Raw genomic sequence first — 18,026 nt, forward strand, 5'->3', positions numbered from 1 at the left:
CTCTGTTGCAGCCAACCTGTCCAAGCATGTAGGAATCAACTTAGGAAAGCCAGGCTCCACCTGGAGTTGAACCTCGACCTCTTATCAGCAAGAAATATCTGGAGAGCTACAGGCTCAGATTCAACTTGATCCCTGGGAATATGATAAAGCAATCGTGGAAGCCTTTTTCAAACGACTTAAGGACAAGATGTGGAAGAAAACAGAGACCTGACACTCCACCTGGACTGTCACAAGTCCACTGGGCCAGATGGGATCCAACTGAGTGTGCTGAGCGGGCAGCTAGATGTGATTGTCCAGCCTCTTCCCACTATCTATCAGTATTACTAGTCAGCTGGATAGAAAGACATTGAAGCCCTGGATCTTCCAGAGAAGGGGAATGAAGCTGTGAAGGGTCTGGAGCACAAGTCTTATGGGGAACAGCTGAGGGAACTGGGATTGTTTATTCTGGAGAAGGGGAATCCTTGGAACAGGTTGTCCAAGGAGGTTGTTGTGTGTATATCTATAAATCATTATATCAATACATCAGAGTGCAAAACCAGAAATAACCAGTCTCTGATACAAGAATATTGCATATTACGGATGCTGGTACATCACAGTGTTACAAATTAAAAATGACATCTTTACAGAGAAGTAATGTAACTGGAATGCAATTGAGAAACAAAATAATGTAAAAATATTACGTTTGAAAATCCAAAACATCAGATTGTCCCCAGAGAAAACACAGTAATGTGAATGGAAGCAACTAAAATTAGATAAGGAAGATTTATTTACTCATTTTACTTTTATGATTGTTAAGACAGGGAAAAAAACACACAAAAAACCCCCCAAAAAACAACTTGTTTGACATAGTTGGATGAAAGGCAAAAGTACAGAGATCGTTCTGGCTGACTCTGTGTCTCGCTCCAATTTAGGAGTGAGGAAAAGGTTCTTTTAATAATGTTATGCCCGGCGTGAGATTAAGAAGAAGAGCATTCAAATGTTGATCCGACCAGTTTATTGGAAGTAATTGACAATTGAGGGGATGGGGAAGGGAGAGTGACGAATGCCAAAATTAGGGTGATGGGGAAGGGAAAGTAGGCGATAGAAAAAGGTAGAAAAGAGCAAGAATTACGTTAAAGCGGGGAATAGTCACCTCCTGGATGCAGCAGCGTCCCGTAGCACGTTGTTAACGTTGGTCCGGGGCAAAATAAGCGTAGGGGAGAGCAGCAGCAGAGTAGCAGGCCGCAGATCGATGAAACGCAGAGAAGATGGTCAGAGTAGCGAGGTCTCAGGAAGTGGAGTCTCAGGCAGCGAGGTCCCTCGGAGCAGAGTCTCGAGCAGCAATCCCAGAAGAGATAATAGGCAGCAGTAGGACAACGGTGGAGGGATCAGCAAGAAATATCTGGAGAGCTACAGGCTCAGATACCTAGATGCCCACACAACCGTGGTTTGTCCGTGCCCTTTCCAGCCTTCGAGACATTTCGGGAGGGCTCGGGTCAGTGTCTTGTGATTTCCTCAGAGATGTCAATCTTCCTTGAGATGAGCCAACACGAAAGAAAGGCCACTTAAGGGCCATCAGTCCTCAGAGATGGCCATCTTCCTTGAGATAGGCCAACACAAAAGACCACTTAAGGGCCATTGATCAGTATCTTATCTCCCTTTCGTAGCTCCCGGACTTGTCCATCTCCTAAACAAAGGGATTTCTCGAACCTTGGTTCCTGTGTATTTCAGACAAAGGGAGTCCTGGAACCTTGGCCAGGACTTGCCTGAACTTGTCCATTTCAGCAAACTTTGAGACAGTAATGTAAAAAGCATGGCCTCTTACACTCTGGAGTAGCAATTCACAGGGAAAACTCCAGTTCAAAGCACAAATGAACTATGCATTCCTTTTATAATCCAATACAAAGAAACACTCAAAGTCTAATTATAAGGGTAACACTACTCAGAAGCAGCTTCAGGTTCTGCAGCCTTCCTTACCTTACCCATCACAGCTGTGCAATTTAAAATGCTTTTCCTTCCCTTGTTGCTCAGTAGGTGCCTGTGCAGCCTAAGGACTAAATACACAGGACAGGATGCAAAGTGGAAAAATACTCAGGACATATTTTCAGGCAGAATAGAGAGCTACTGAAGAAGGTGATGATGCGAAGTAGAACAAACTGGGTCTAACCATTGCCCAGTAGTAAAGAAGCTCACGTGCTCTGACGCACCTCATGGTAGTTCCTTCACTCCTGGTCTGTAGCTTGCAGCCAGATGACATCAAACTGTTTCCTGCCTTCCCTTCAGCTGAGGGCTTCCAGCCACTTTTTCACTGTCAGCCTGGCTGTCCCACCGCATCCCCAAAAGTGAACCATTTAAAATGAACCATTTAATTGTTTAGGGCTACGGATTGTTTTTAGATTATTTTCTTCTTAAAAATACATTGATATTTCAAGTATCTGTAGCTGGTCATCAGCAGACAAGAAGGACCTTCATTCAGCTCCTGATCACCGTCATTTGAACTAAGCCCAGCTTTTGAAACAGGCCTTCAAATGCACTTCAATATATCTCAATTAGGGGTAAATTCGTGTTTATGACACTCAGCATCCAGAGTTATTCTGTATCCATGGGATTTTGTAGTCAGTAAAGCACGACTGAAATCAAATTTGCTCCCCAATTCTGAGATATTTTTCAAGTTATAAAGCTACAGAGCACAATACAGTTAAATACCATTAATTCAGGATCGGCATTTACGTTTCATCTCAAGTTAATGTAGTCAAACTGAGAATAAAAGCAGTGTATACAAAGGGGAGCCAGACTTCACTAAGAAGTTAATAATTAATAAGCACTTTGATGGTATTTACCATCAGCAAAAATGCAAAAAAAAACCCCTAACCCCAAACCTTAAACACTATAAATCTCACTGCAACAAACTGAGTTTGTATTTTCAGTGGTAGATATAGCCCAGGAATCTTTTGTAGCGCAACATGACAGCTCAGCATGACTTCTTGCAGCATTCCGCCACCACCACAATTAATTTCAAAGGTATAATACCACAGTTTGGATTTTTATGGCTTAAGAAACTTAGGTTTGCTTAAACCAGTTAGCTGAGACCGATCAACTCAAACCAATTTAGGCTTGCTGTAATTTCTCCCACAGAGGGATCCTCTCAAACTCCATAGGACGATGGTAGAAATGGAAAAATAACCTGTCAGCAGATTACAAGCTTCTGCCATGTCATTTACTTTAGGGGTCAAGGCAGAGGAAAGAACAGGGGAGCAGAAGGAATGAACCTCAGACGTAAGGATCAGATGCCTTGAAATGTTTAAAAAGAAAATACCTCCCGCTACTCAAGGATTAACTTTCAGTTGAAACCAAAAACTGCTGGTTTGAAGCAGTTCTGAAGGCAAAGAGAAATGTTCAACAAAGAACAACTGAAGGAATATCTGTCCTAACTTGCCTGAAACAAAATGTTAGAAGACAAACTGTGTTGTTCTTGCAGATGCCAACATGAACACTAAAGATGGTACATGAGACATCAGCATTAACAGGACATATCAAGGTAGTTGATAGCAAGCTTTACACTTGCACTTCTATTGGATGACCAGGCAAATGCTCCAATATTAGAGTCACCCAACTGAAAGATCGTGATGAGAGCCCACTTAGTCCTTTTTCCTTAAGGGGAACTAAGAGGTGTAACAGAACAGGGATTATTTCAAGTTAGTGAAGCGCTGGGATGAATTAGAAGTTTTACAGGGCATGTAATTCAAGATGAGCTCGATTAGCAGAAATGTACTATTTAAATGGTTTAACTTCACCTGGCTCAAATCTGCACACAAGCTTCTGTGGCAGAGTCAAACCCAGCCCTCGGGGATGCGTTTTGCTTGGAGCCCAAACACTGCAGCCTGGCTGAAAGAACTCCTGAATGTAAATAAGGAGGGAAAACAGTCAGGTTGCACTCGATCAAAATCTACCCACGGCATTTGCAATTGGGAGGATATGAAAACAGCACCTGGGGTGAGGATTATGATGTTATAACTTGGATGTATATGCCATGGGAAAGAACAGAAACAAAATTCATGTAGAATTATGGCTACGGTGGAAGAACAGGAGGTTTGGCTTAGAAGACGCTGTATATACTGCATAAACCTTTTTATGCTTTACTTTCAAAAATCCTAGAAGTCACAGATCTTTTCATCTCTTCAAACAGTTATGCAAAAGTTATGGTGTAATTATGGTATAATTCCAAATGCAATCAAAGCTTTTCATCTCGTCACTGGGGCAGAGCCAAGCCAGTTCCAAAATGATGGCTGCAATAGTCCGATAGCTGCAGTGACTAAATAGGGACACAGCAGTACTTACATGGGACAGGAGTTGTTAGAGAAAACTGAAGGATTCTACTCTTAGAAGTGCAGCGCTTCATCCTCCTGTGTATAGTGAACCATCTTCACTCTTCAAAACTTAAACTGCTGCTCTTCTCCAAGTGAAGAACAAAAGCTGAAGACTATCATTCAGCTCAAACAAACGGTGACAGGAGCAGCTGTTACTACCAGCCAGCAACGCTGACAAGGAAAAATGTGTGAAAAAGTTATTTTGACCAAGAATGAAACCAGCACGTGCTTGGTACATTAAACTACTGCTTTTAAAGCTTATTCCAGAAGTTCCAAAGAACAGCCAAGAGCTGCACAGTTAATCAAAACAAGATGTCTCTAACAGTCGAGTTCTGCAAGAGATCCTCCAGTGCTCGGCAGCAGGACCACCCAGAAACGTCTTTTAAGATGCAGGCCCAATGGAAAGCCTAACAGCTGGGGAATCAAGCTTAGGCAAGTTAAACCATTTCTTCTCCAGCGTAAGATAATCTCCCCCATAGGACTGCTGCAGATAAAAACATCCTCATCCAAAAATACAGCTGTACGCTTACATTTCACCTTTTCTGATCTCAGAGTTTTGGCAACCGTGACTATTAGATATAATTAAAAGCTCAGTTGTGATAGTTTTCTTATTGCAAACAGCACTGAGATTCTGAAGCACGCCTACAACTGCAGATAGTTCAAGTATTCTTGCATGCTGTTAAGATACTCCATATTTGATAGCTGCTGAAAAGGAGACACCAGGGAAAAACACAGTGAGAATGCAACAAGACTTCTTTTAAATAAACAGAGAAAAATGTCTTACAGCAATAGTTGTATTTTATTTTCTCTTTTAGTTTCAAATTGCAGTATTTTTCAGCATTTCTTTAAACTTAAACATACATCTAAAATCATATGCTTTCCTTTTATTTTGAGTACAATTGTTCTTTGGGTTGGGGCTCCAAGCTTTCGCTCATCACTGCCCTCAAGCTCTATAAGACAACAGCACAGGGTGCTGCACATCACATGCCTTCGCCTTGTCCTTCGTCAGGCTGACCCAACTTGATGGTACACGTACACAGACCGATGGCAATGATCAGCTCACACAAATGCACATGAAAGAAAGCAGCGCATGCTTCACAAATGCTCTGCAGCATTCATACCCTGTCGACATGAATACAACTAAAACCTGACATACTACAGAAGCTCTCCTGGGTATGACTGTGGGATTCTCAAGATTTTCCGATGGATGCTTCAAAGTAGCATGCACAAAGAGTTCACCTGAAATCTCGGTATAAGAGTAGCATATTGAACTTCCCAGTAATTTTGCTACATTGCTTACTCTAGTTCTTACAGCAGCTTGCTCTTTTTCTTTTTAACTTGAAAAGAAGGAAACTATCTAAATTAGAGTACCAAAGTGCCTTGCTCCTTTATAACTTTTATCATCTGTATCTCCGTAACCAGAACTGTTTTAAAAATAAAAGAGCAAAGCACTAACCATTGTCACATAGTTATTTCTATCATTAGTGCAAATTTTGCTCGGGATTGTACATGAAAAAGTCTCTTTTATGCAGTGAATGTACTTGAACCAACACCTTTTACTCCCACCTCATCCCTTTCAACCGCTGGGTAAGATTCTGAATGACCAAATTTAATCAGGTTGCTTATTGCTGTATTTATTGCTCGTCATACTCTAAAAATTTCTTATATTTAGGAAGCATAAATGCTTAGGTGTGACAGCTCCACAAACATCTAAGACAAAAAATGTCTGCTGCTCTTGGAGAGCTGCCTTTGCAGTGCTTTTGACACAACCTCCTTATCTGCTTTATGAAGTTAACAGCTGTTTACAAAGGAGGACGGTAAGACAGAAGGTAAATCTATTAAGTACGAACAAATTTCTTTTAATCCAAAAGCTTCCACTCATTCCCCACTTGGTTTATTTAATCTGCTCAATCATTACTTCATGCCTAAGGAACGCTCTGTTTTTTAAGAAACAAAAACTTCTTGGTATTGAGAAGGCATTTCTACCAAAGCAGGAGTACTGTGCAGTCACTTTAGGGAAGAAACAACATCTGAGTATACGCTCAAGAGAAGATTTAAACACACTCACACTCAATTTCAACTGGCAAAAAGCATAAGTAGAAAAGAAAATTCTCTGAATACTTTCAGCAATAAATTATTTTAAATGTTTTGCTCTTTTTTTCTACTTTAAATCCAACATCAGGATTTCTTGGTGATCGCTGTTCTGCTGTTTTGCTCTGTTGTTGCAGTCCCCATCACAGACCTCTCAACTCTTTTGTCGCTACAAGCAGGAAGGAGTGATCTCAAGTACAATTTCACTCTAGAAAAAAGGAGAGTGGGGAAAGCAAGAACAGGAAGAGGATAGCAAAGTGTGCTGCAGGTGATGTGTTAGATTTGAAGCACTACTCGTGTGCCTGTTTCCACACTAGGAGGGCCCTTATTCCCTACAGGTCACTGAGAACTTCTAAAAGGAGCTGCTGTTCTTTAGAAGTTCCAGAAACATTTTTCAGGAGGTATACATATATATAGGTATATGTATACTATATATATATACACACACACATAGTATGACAAATCTCCAAGAGAAGTTCAACATACGGAGTAATTACTAGCAGTGAATCCATGAGTGTAAAACTGACTGCATCAGCTCTAAAGCTTGCCTAGAACTGGGTGATGCAACTATTTGCTTAAAGGCCATTTGAGGAAAAGGGGCTTTGTCACATCAGATGCTTCTCATCCAGCCATGCTGACGGCTTGGTTCAATACATCCTTTCAGTGGTTGGAAAGATTCTATGGCAAGTTCCAAATGAGTTGGTTTGGAAAGTTTCATAAAGGGACTAGCTCCCATTATCTCAAGGTGAAGTAACCAACTAGTCCGTGTTAATCATGAGGAGCTTAAAATTATGAAGAATTGAACAGTTTGTAACACAACACATACTGTTGGTGAGAATATGACTAACCTGATGCTTAAAAAATATATTAAAATCTATTTTAAATTTTGGAAAATAGCTTACAAAAATATCTTCACTTAAACTATATATCATACAAAAACTGACTGGTGTGTGGGTTTACAGTACAAAACGATTACTGGTGGTTACAAAAGGGAACAGTGATCTATAGTACCCTTAACGAATGCGCAGGGCATTAAATCTCACTGCCTTGAATTAGTCTCTTGTGAGAATTAAGATAATTTCCAATGCAACTCAAAACTTTCAAACAGTATCTATTAAATCTTTTTCTGAACTCCTATTCAGCTTCTTTTAAAAATCACCACAGTGCTGTGGCCCAAAAAATAAGAGTAACCCAACTAAGGGCAGAAATAATTGCTCTAGATAATAAGATCTGTAGAGAGCTAAATACAGCAATGTCTACAGTTGTTTCTACTGCCCATATTATCAGTTTTGCCTTTTTAAGAGGAAGTGACACCAGCGGACAATTCCTTTTAAATCAATTTATGGGCAGGAGTAACAATTTTTGGTCTAGATTGGAATTAGTTTAAATACACGGGTTTAATAAATACAAATATACACATCTGTATACATTAAATGTTGTCACGTGTATAATTTCCACATATACATTATATACAGAAATACATACAAGCACATGCTCCTCCTGACAACACTATCTCATTTTTCCAAGTGTCACCAAAAGGTGAGATAAGAAATAGAAGAAAGGTTAAATATAGGACATGACTAAAAACCCAGCTATCGTTTTTTCTATAATTAAAGAATTATAATAAATGCAACTGAAGACAAATGCTGTGCTTTCCCCATGTAACGCTCACAAATCAATCGGGTTTCCTGGGTAAAAGCTAAATCTGGCCCTGTGCAGTGCTATAAGATCCTTGATATTTGTACTGTGTGTCTAAAGCGTTATGTGTATGACAGGTAATAAAAGCAGTTGTGTAATCTAACACCTTAGCCAGTCCCAAAGTAGACCACAGCAGCCTCCTGATTCTCAACTGCTAGTACAAATTTGTTCAATGTGAGAGTGGTTTGAATCCAGTTGACTCCATGGTCTCAGTTAGGAAAGGTCAAATGGTTATTGACTACTGGGGAGTTTGCACTATTGTCTCTTAAATGCTGTGCAACAGGTAAGAGCCATTTCTTGAGTATACAAAAGTCTGATTCAAAACAACTAGTCCTCTCTTTTACCATAACATCTCAAAATAAAGGAATTCAAAAGCTACAAGTGGACCACAAGAATGCCTCCTTAATACAGCCACTCAAGACGCATTAAATCAACATATTCCAGTTTTAAAGCACTTTAAGAAAAAGTGAGATGCAAAACAAGATGTAATCTGTACATTAAGATGGATTTTCAAAAGGAACATAAATCTGAGCACAAGGAAAAATGAGGACAATACAGATGTTGAGACATTCAGTAGCGTGGCTTCTGTTCATCTCAAATTACAGCACAGCTCATGCATCACACATCTTACAATTTTACATACTGTACATGATATAGAAATAGAAATATTTAAGTTAAAATTTCTTTTACTGATATACTGTACTCAAATTTTAAATCCTGAGAGGAAAAAAAAAAAAGTGTGGTTACGTATGTGCACCACATCTCTGATACCACCAACACGTGCACCACAGGATATAAGAAAGTCTAGAGAGGAATTACATGCTGGAAGTGTAACTCATGAAAGCCATCGTTTCTTGTCCTTGTTTGGGAGAGACAATTCAATTCAATAACCTATTTTGTACTACACAACAGTATATACATGTACATAAAACTATGGAGTTTTCTAACGACTGCAGCTTGCAATAATGGAGTGTTTCTGTCAGTTTCTTACCAGCTGCAACACGTGGCTTCAGCAGAACATTAGGAAGAACAATACCAGTTACCTTGCATGTAGCACTTAATCACAGTTTACATTTAGTAAATCTGTCTCAGATTAGTCCCAAACATCACTTGTAGAACATGGACAACTCCACCCACATGGGTCTTGTGTCAAGAACAATAAAAGCTACACTAGAATTTTCAGGTGATTTCCAGTGCTACAGAGCACTTCTCCATGCATTCTGGAAGAAAATAAGTGGCAGGTCCATGTTTATCACAAGTGCAACCACAGATACTTCCTCAATCTCACATTTTTAATAGTTCGTCTCAGATTCCAACACTGGCCATGCAATTTCGTTATGCATCGGGACATTCAACATGCTGTGACCTTGTGGACATTCTGCAAACAAGTTAGGAGGCGATGATATGGGGTTCCTGGAGATGCCACCACCTCAAACACTGACTGAAAAGCCCTCCGATCTAATTCTTCATCAATCTGATGTCGGTAGAAGTCCATGGCCACCAAACAGAAGATATTAACATCCACTTGCTCCAGTTTTCCCATTCTGCTGATAATATGTGGAAGACTGAGATGTAAGTTAAGGTCAGAAACGACAGAATTTAATCACGTTTGGTTTACTACTTTAAACACTGCTCTCCAATGAAGCGGTGTATATTTGAGTTCATTAGCAATGTGAAAAACACTTTCATGTGTTCACTGAACAGCTACTGCATAAATCCTATTTCTTCAGCAGCTTAACACAATTTTTTTATTTCCAGAAACTTACGTTTAACCTAGCAGCAGTCTTTATCTAATGGAGGAAATGGTGCAATTAGTCTGAACTGCCTACAGCAGTTATTACTTTTGACCTCCTAAGCTATAAATATCCTTTACAGAATCACATTTACCCAGAAGTGACACACATTCGGGCTGTTTAGGATACATTGCTGAAATCCATTGACTGGTGGAAGCACTGACAAAAAAACAGGAAAGACTCCACATTGCCATTGCCACAGGTGTTCTCTGTGTGAAATTAGAGAGAGACAGCATCACCCAGTCACGGACCATTGAGGACTGCCCAGTGGTATGTAGCGTCTGGAATACCTGCAAAAATATTTTACATAGGAATAAAGACAAGACATACAGACATGGGAAGAGTTGAGTTTCTCTTTTGAAGGTTTACCTCATCTACAGAGCTCTGAGGTTCAGAGCTGTTGGAGACAACTCTGACAAAGTGATTCTGCAGAGTGGACTCGTGACACCTGTGGCAAATTGAAGTGAGCGCACAAAAAGCAAGACCCGCATTGTGTCTCTGTTTTTAATACATAAAGGGTGGTGCATACATGCACGAGTACAATAAGTAGGTGATGGAATGCGGAATACCAAGAAGCCCAACTATGTCTGCCAGAAACTTGGCTGGTTTCATAAGACCAGATGACCCAGAGTGGCTTCTCAAGACCAGAAGAATCTGAGCAGAATAATCACTGCTATTAATTTTCCCATTAATTTTCCTTTATCAAGGTGATTCTAGATCCGCCACTTCCCCCAGAACACAAAGTTCACAGCAGTACACCTCAAACACTGCTGAATAGCTTATTAGATCTAGTGAAAATTATATTTGCCCCTTGTATTCAAGTACTGAAGACTGAAGAGCTGTCGCTCACTTAGTAGTTCTCTGAAACCTGTAAGGAAAAAGACAGATATATATTACCTTATAAACTACTGTTGCCATAAATTGTGGATAAGGCTGCTGATTGGATAGAAATTCTCCAATAACTTTATTCATTACATCTTGTGGAGGAAAAAAGTCATCAAGGAACTGTGGAAGAATTCGGGCCACGACTCTAGCTTCAAAAGGAAACCCCTTCCTGATCCTAAAAATAATAGAAAAATAACGATTTATGATTTAATTCCAGTGAACATCTTGTTAATTTTCAAATTAATTGCAATAGGAAGAATACTCTGTTTTCATCTTTAGATAGGCAAGTCTTAAACAAGAATTCAAGACTTCACCTCATCTTACACTAACAGTGTAGACTAAGAAATGTAAAAAGCTATAATAAGTTCTTAGAAGTTATTCCCTCACCTGCCCCCCCAACGTTTTTCCCCACTTCCTTTCTCAAGTAGCCAATGTTTTTTAAACTGCTGGTTTAGAGACAAGATTTCACAATACAAATACTGATAAAGTTTAATGAGAATTAAAAAAAAAAAAGCGAGATCACTACTACTAATTATCAGAAAAAAGACCATTCTCTTCAACATCTTTATCAGTGACCTGTAAAGTGGGACTGAGCATACCCTCAGCAAGTCTGTAAACTGAGTGACGCTGGTACAACAGAAGGAAGAGCTGCCATCCAGAGTCAAACTTGCAAAGTGGACCCACAAGAACGTAATGAGGTTCACCACTGTCCAATGCAAGGTTTGTGCAGACCAGGATAAGAACTCATTGAGACCAGCACTGAGGAGGACTATGGGATTCTGATGAACAGATAGATGCGAGTGTGCACTTGCAGCCAACAATGTCATCTATATCCTGGGCTGCATCAAAAGAGGTGTGCAAGGTGAGGGAGGTGATTGTGCTCCTATACTCTGCTCTTGTGAGGCCCTATCTGCAGTACTGCATCCAGGCTTGGGGCCAACAGCATAAAAAGAACATGGTTAGGGAGCAGGTTCAAAGGAGGTGACAAAGACTGAAGCACCTCTCCTATGGAGAAAGGTTGAAGGAGCTGGGCTTGCTGAGACTGGAGAAGAGAAGGCTCTGGGGAGACCTCACTGCAGCTTTCCAGTACTTAAAGTGTGCTTATAAACAGGAGAGAGACTTACTTTATACTGATAGCAACAGGACAAGGGGGAATGATTTTAAACTAAAAGATGGGAGATTTAGATAACAAGAAGAAATTCTTTACTCAGAAGGTGGTGAGGCACTGGAACAGGCTGCTCACAGAAGCTGTGGGTGCCCCATCCCTGGAGGTGTTCAGGGCCAGGTTGGATGGGGCCCTGGACCCTCTAATGTAGTGGTGGGCAGCCCTGCCCACAATAGGGAGTTGGAACTGGTTAGAGATGGGCTTTAAGGTCTGTTCTGCGATAAGCAGAACCTTGATTTTCATTAATAACATCTTAGCATATTTTTAACTCAACACCAGAATGACTAATGTACAACTGAGAAAATCACTGTAAAATGGGGAAATCTTCAATTTAAAGGCTATCTTATTTAACGAACACAGCCTGAAAAATCTTCCTAATAAACACCGCATCTCTCAGTGTGCTAAGATCAAGCTAGTAACTATTGTAGGGAATAATCATAAGACACGTTCTGCTTTTAGTCTTCCTCTGTTTGTTTTACTAACTTTTAGGAGTGATTTTTTCATGCAAAGCTCCAGCTCTGTTCTCACTGAATGCAGAACTGAAACCCTCATTCAGTTTTATGGAAACAACATTGAACACAAACACACACACACACACACACACACACAAGCCAGTCATTATGCCACAAGCTACTATGCAAAATTTAACATGCTATGCTCACTTAACACAGCTTGAGATTGTCAGATCAGAACAGGGGTTATGAAATATTTCCATTAAACGAGTTCCATGTGAATACAGAAATTTTTCTGTAGCCTTCCACTGCAGTTACTTAACAGCCTTGGAAAGAGCAACACGTGGGTGGGGGAAGAGGAAAAAGAGGTTTTAAACTCTTAAGGATGGTTTCAAAGATTATTTCTTGTAAACTGGGGTTTATATCCTTGATTACACAGAAGACATCCTGAAAAGCACTTAAGAGTTTGACCTGAAGGGAGCTGGAAATACGTTTATAAAGTATTATGGTTTGTGCAACACTGAGTATCAGTTAGGACATGTCTGTTTTCCATTTACATTCTTGTACCTTTGAGCTGTGTTCAACAATTCCATCAGTGTTACTGTATATATGACAAGTATCAATTTTAAGCAGTGGTAAGCAAAGAAATAACATTAATTAAATATTAGAACGGTCAAACAGAGAAGTGAGGAGACAGTGCCCAAGAATCATTTCCCCATCAGTGCCCCACGACACATTTTATCATGTTTTATCCTCTCACCTATCAAAAAGAACAGATACTCGTTCCATAGCCACGATCACAGATTCACTGTCGGGGGCTGCAGGATTTGCATCTGTGGAACGACTTGGGCTGACTTTTTCCTTTCCTAAACCAAAATAATTTGTTAAAATTTACTGCAAATGCCAGAATAAGACCTTTTTATCCTTGCTTAGTAAAAACAATTGAAAAAAAAAAATTAAAATTAGCACTGTTAGTAAGCTAGTCTTCCAGCACATCAAAAGGTATTTAAAAAACAAATACCTGTGTACATGCAAGTCAGCATTAGCCCAAGAGCTGCCATTGCTCTGTGGGGGCTCTGCACATTCACTCTGTCAACACTCAGTTTAACCAGAGATTCACTGTCCAGCCTGGAAAGCTGCTCTGAAAGGAGGAGTCGTTCTAATCCCCTCAGGACACAGTGGTAAATAATGGATGGTGTTGATTCATCGCTTCCAGACACCATGACTCCACACATCTGAAATAAAGAAAAAGTTGGGAGGCATTGGTAATAGGTGAATGGTTGGATTGGATGATCTTTTAGGTCTTTTCCAACCTTGGTGATTCTATGATTTTATGATAAAGCCATCTACTTGTTTTCTGAGGTGTGCTTAAGTCACCTTCTAGCAGCATGCTGTTACAACTTGTGTCTGAGGAACTGAGTTGTAGGACTGCTGTTTAAAGGAAGCCTGATGAAAGTAAAACTTACATCACAAAAATTAAGTCAAGAGTTAAAGATATTATGTGGCGATCCCAAGTTACATAATTTCCTGTGACTGTGGGCATTACAACATACCTGTATAATTCCTGCAGAGAATTCAGGTCCTACATCCGATGGATAGTTCTCTATCAAATAGAATGCAGCTGCACACATTACTAAGATATGCTGTTGGTTATGGACAGTCACACAACTGTAAATAAGAAAAAACACTAGTAGTTATTTACACAAGTTATCTAGGTCAGGAATTGAGACAATAAAAACAAGCCCTAGAAATAGCAGGTATTTTTTCCACCTCTAATTTATGCAGTTTTTAAACAGCAAACTGCACAGAGAATCTCCAAGTGTTTTGCACAAACTTGTCACATGCTGTAAGAGAGCACTAGTTTTCATGGAAACTCCCAGCTTTTCCTACTTCCAATAAGGGAAGCCTAGAAATCTTTACAAACTTTCATTTTTTCTTTTGTTACTTTTTATAAGTCAGACTAAAGTAAGCCAGATTACTTAGATGTCTATTCTTTCACTTAAAACAAACAAAACCTCCGTTTCTATTAAGTAAAGGAGATGGTGGGAGGGGAGAAAAGTCTTACTGGGCTACAGCTCTCAAATTGGAGAGTAAATACTCGCTGATGATTGGAATGAGTTGCTTTGCTGTCTCATCAAGCAGGTCACACTCGAGGATATAAAGAATTCCATGCAGAGCCCCGATTCGACTTGGCATATGGGTGCTTCTTAAAGTAGATTCCAGCAGTCGACTTACTGGTTCAGCCACAGCTTTATCCTAAAACATTCAAAATAAGCACTCATTACAAATAAACACAAGTGAATCTTGTCATGTGGAAATACCTGGAAAAATTAAAGATTAGCAAAACCGAGACTGGCTTAAAATAGTACTCTGAATCAGTGTCACAGGATAATACATCAGGTAAGAGATGACTTGCACATTAAAAGACTGAATTAATGTTATCAAAATAACTTTTTACAAATAATATGCACTATCTCACAATTTATAACCAACGAAGAGTGCATAGTTATACATGCTATGAGAGTGCATAGTTATACATGCTATGAGGGATGCATTACTTATAAGACTTGAGCTGGAAACTGTCAGGATCATAGAATGGCTTGCATTGGAAGGGACTTCAAGGATCATCAAGTTCCTAAATTGTTTTAAAAGCTGTTAAATGCTGACAGCCTGTGTACAAATGAATACTCTGCTATTAGTATTAGTTGAATCTACTCAACTAATACTCCACTTATTTTTTCTTCCAGATGAATGGCACTTAGTTCTGCATATCTTTCTATCCACCTCTCCAATATTTAGCTAGTACTGTATACTTTACCAAAGTACAAAAACCTACTCGAATACCCAAAAATTATCCTGTACTGTTGGATTGGAACAGTGAAGTCTTATTTTACTTGCAACCTATTTTAAGTGTTCAGTAGAAAATATTTATTTTTGCTTTATTTTGATATTTGTGAAGCATTTAAAATACAGGCCAGTTTTAGAACGTGCTCTTTTTAAGGAAATTCTGAACTTGACAGAGCATGGCACAACATCCAGCTCTCAACTGGAGTCAACCTTTTATTTTCTCCCACTTACAGAGATACGCAGCTGTTCATTTGTGAGAAAGTGTTATTAACTCACTGAGTGGGTAATTGCAGTGCAGTCAGAACAAGATGATCTCTACAACTCCTTTAGCATGTCTGGCATCACTTCCACAGCATTCCCTTGTGCAGGTGCTGCTGCTACTCAAAGTACTGTCCCAGAATGTTTTAAAACCTTTCTAATCACTAATTATCAATACACTTTTACGGTAGTTTCATATGGAGTTTATAGAAACGTCAGCTCATTGTTTTCAGAAGAGGCCCCCTCTGAAATGTCCATTGAAAGATATTATTCTTCTCTGGCATACATAGTTAAAGAAAGTAACATTAATTTGCATTAAAAAAATGTACATTCCTGGAATGACATAAAAGAAGTTTAAAAAAAGCGAGGGAAAGAAAAGAGATGCATGACTATCAAGTTAAGTGTCTTAATTTCTTAAAACAAGAAAGATCAACAACAACTGTCAGATTCTGCAGTGGAAGATAAGGACTAGTACACCTACACACGCATCAGTTTGAAATAAGATTCCATGAGAATTTCTTACCATCCCAAGAACAGCTGCAGCCTTACAAGTGGCTGGTATCAAATACTGTATAAGAATCTCATCTTCTGATGGATGCACCTTTCGCAATTCTGTCAGTGTTGTATACATCATCTCAAACTGATTTCTTTCTGTAAATAAGTCCGATACTGCCAGGAGCTACGCACGAATTAAAATTGAACACATAAAAAGTCCATTAGTAGTCCCTTAAAAGAAGCCTCTCCTTTAATTGTTAACAAACATCCTTCAATTGACCAAGATGTTTGGAAAAAGAATTGTTAACTTGTGCAGAATTTTACCATTCATTCCAGTAAAAAATTACCTCAAAATGGTCATTTCCCCCCCCCCCCCAAACAAAGTTTACAAAATCAAATCCACTACAGTAGGTCATTCTGTAAAATGAATGAACACTGCCATTTACAATGTGTTAGACACTATACATAATGTCCTGCAAAGACAGTTTAATCTAGGCCTTCTTATCAGCATGTAATGCCTATCGAGACACTTTATTTATTTATTCTTTAGTTTTGTCTGTGTACTTAGTCACTTTAGTCCTTCAATACATACACCGTTTTTTGACTTTTTTTTTTTTTAATAGGAAGAAAGAATCAGCAAAACCCTGAAATCTTTTTTTTTTGTAAACAATCCAGTTTAAAAGGACTGTCACACGACATTAAGATATCTGTAATGTAGTAGCAAAATACTCAAATCCAGGTTATTTCAAATGCTGTAATGATATAGCTGTGCAAGTTATATTTCTGCACCACCGATACAATATCACTGCCAAGAAAAAACAGTTCTTTAAAAAAAGTCAGCACTTCTTACATGCTAAAAGATCCTTTACAAATCATGTTTAACTCCAAAGATTTGTTAACATATACTCAACCACTCAGAACAATGTTTTAACTTACTGATCGCACCACTTCACTGATCAGTATGACTGGCGTTCTCTTGTTAGGGCTTGATGGCAATATCCACTGACTGTATAGTTCAAGTAAGAACTGAGAACAAGAATGTATATCTACACCAGCCCGATGCTTCCTGCAAAGCACAATAAGCAAGGGTTAAAATGACTATTCTTAAGCTCCGTCAAAATGCTTAGTTTGAAGTGTTTTAGTACTTATATTTTTATCTTATTTGCATCCTGAACCTGATTTAATAGGCTTTTATACTCAACTGTGAATTTTGATTATTAGTCCTTTAGGTTATTTGATAAGTTAAAGGAGAGATAACATACCTGGTGTTAATAGGAGAGGTTGGTGGTGAGGAAGGAACAGGTACGTCATTCTCATCTTCCTCATCCTCACCCCACTCTTCTTCTCTCAATGGAGTGATATTATTTCCTAACCATATGGAATGTATAGAGACCTTACAACAAGAAAAAAGAGAAAGGCAATTCACCATTCAACGTCCTCAGTCAGATTAATAAAATTCCAGAAGTCCAATATATTTTTCATTTTAATTACGGGCAATGATCACAGCCTCAACATCTACGTGAATGGCACATCACAATTTTATTTTAAACCTTTTCAATGTTTTAGTTGAACTTGGTACAATCTGCGTATATCAATCAAAGTTAACATACTAGATCTTATATCTGAAGCAAAGTGAATGTATTCACAATTCATATTGAGCAAGAAAATAATTAAGAACAGTAATGACTGCAATTCAAATTAATTGCAATTTAACCTTTCTTCTGAAACAAGAAAAGAATGCAATGTTAATTACTTTCACTCAAGCTATCTATAAAAAAAAGTCTCTATGTTCTTCAGGTTTTCTTTATAAAATTTAAGAAAATCCCTACACTGGTTGTATTTAAAGTTAAAATAATATTGCATATTTTATGTCCACTCAATTTCTCTTTTCCTAAGAACGACTGCATGCTTGCAATAGCAAATGAAAATTCAGGAGCTGAAGTTAAACCTGATGCCACATGGGCTTTTTAACACATAGGGCTGAAGAATAGAATAA

General features: G+C 38.8%; 1 protein-coding gene across 3 annotated transcripts in view; it reads right to left on the minus strand.

Annotated features, from left to right (window-relative positions):
* Positions 1-5,124: 5,124 nt before the first annotated feature.
* HTT (huntingtin) overlaps positions 5,125-18,026 on the minus strand; it is a 68,779-nt gene continuing 55,877 nt past the window's right edge. For 2 of the 3 annotated variants that reach the window (XM_015862635.2, XM_015862634.2), the window contains 10 exons: positions 17,293-17,423; positions 16,967-17,096; positions 16,059-16,214; positions 14,496-14,686; positions 13,984-14,098; positions 13,452-13,665; positions 13,191-13,296; positions 10,826-10,988; positions 10,058-10,218; positions 5,125-9,700 (listed from right to left, as the gene is read on the minus strand). In XM_015862635.2, the coding sequence (XP_015718121.1) occupies positions 9,487-9,700; positions 10,058-10,218; positions 10,826-10,988; positions 13,191-13,296; positions 13,452-13,665; positions 13,984-14,098; positions 14,496-14,686; positions 16,059-16,214; positions 16,967-17,096; positions 17,293-17,423 (1,581 nt within the window). In that variant the 3' untranslated portion in view covers positions 5,125-9,486. Of the gene's footprint in view, positions 9,701-10,057; positions 10,219-10,825; positions 10,989-13,190; positions 13,297-13,451; positions 13,666-13,983; positions 14,099-14,495; positions 14,687-16,058; positions 16,215-16,966; positions 17,097-17,292; positions 17,424-18,026 lie in introns of those variants that run through there. The other variant, XR_001555253.2, reaches the window with a different exon arrangement.

Source organism: Coturnix japonica, chromosome 4, assembly GCF_001577835.2.
Source record: "Coturnix japonica isolate 7356 chromosome 4, Coturnix japonica 2.1, whole genome shotgun sequence".
Classification (NCBI taxonomy): domain Eukaryota; kingdom Metazoa; phylum Chordata; class Aves; order Galliformes; family Phasianidae; genus Coturnix; species Coturnix japonica.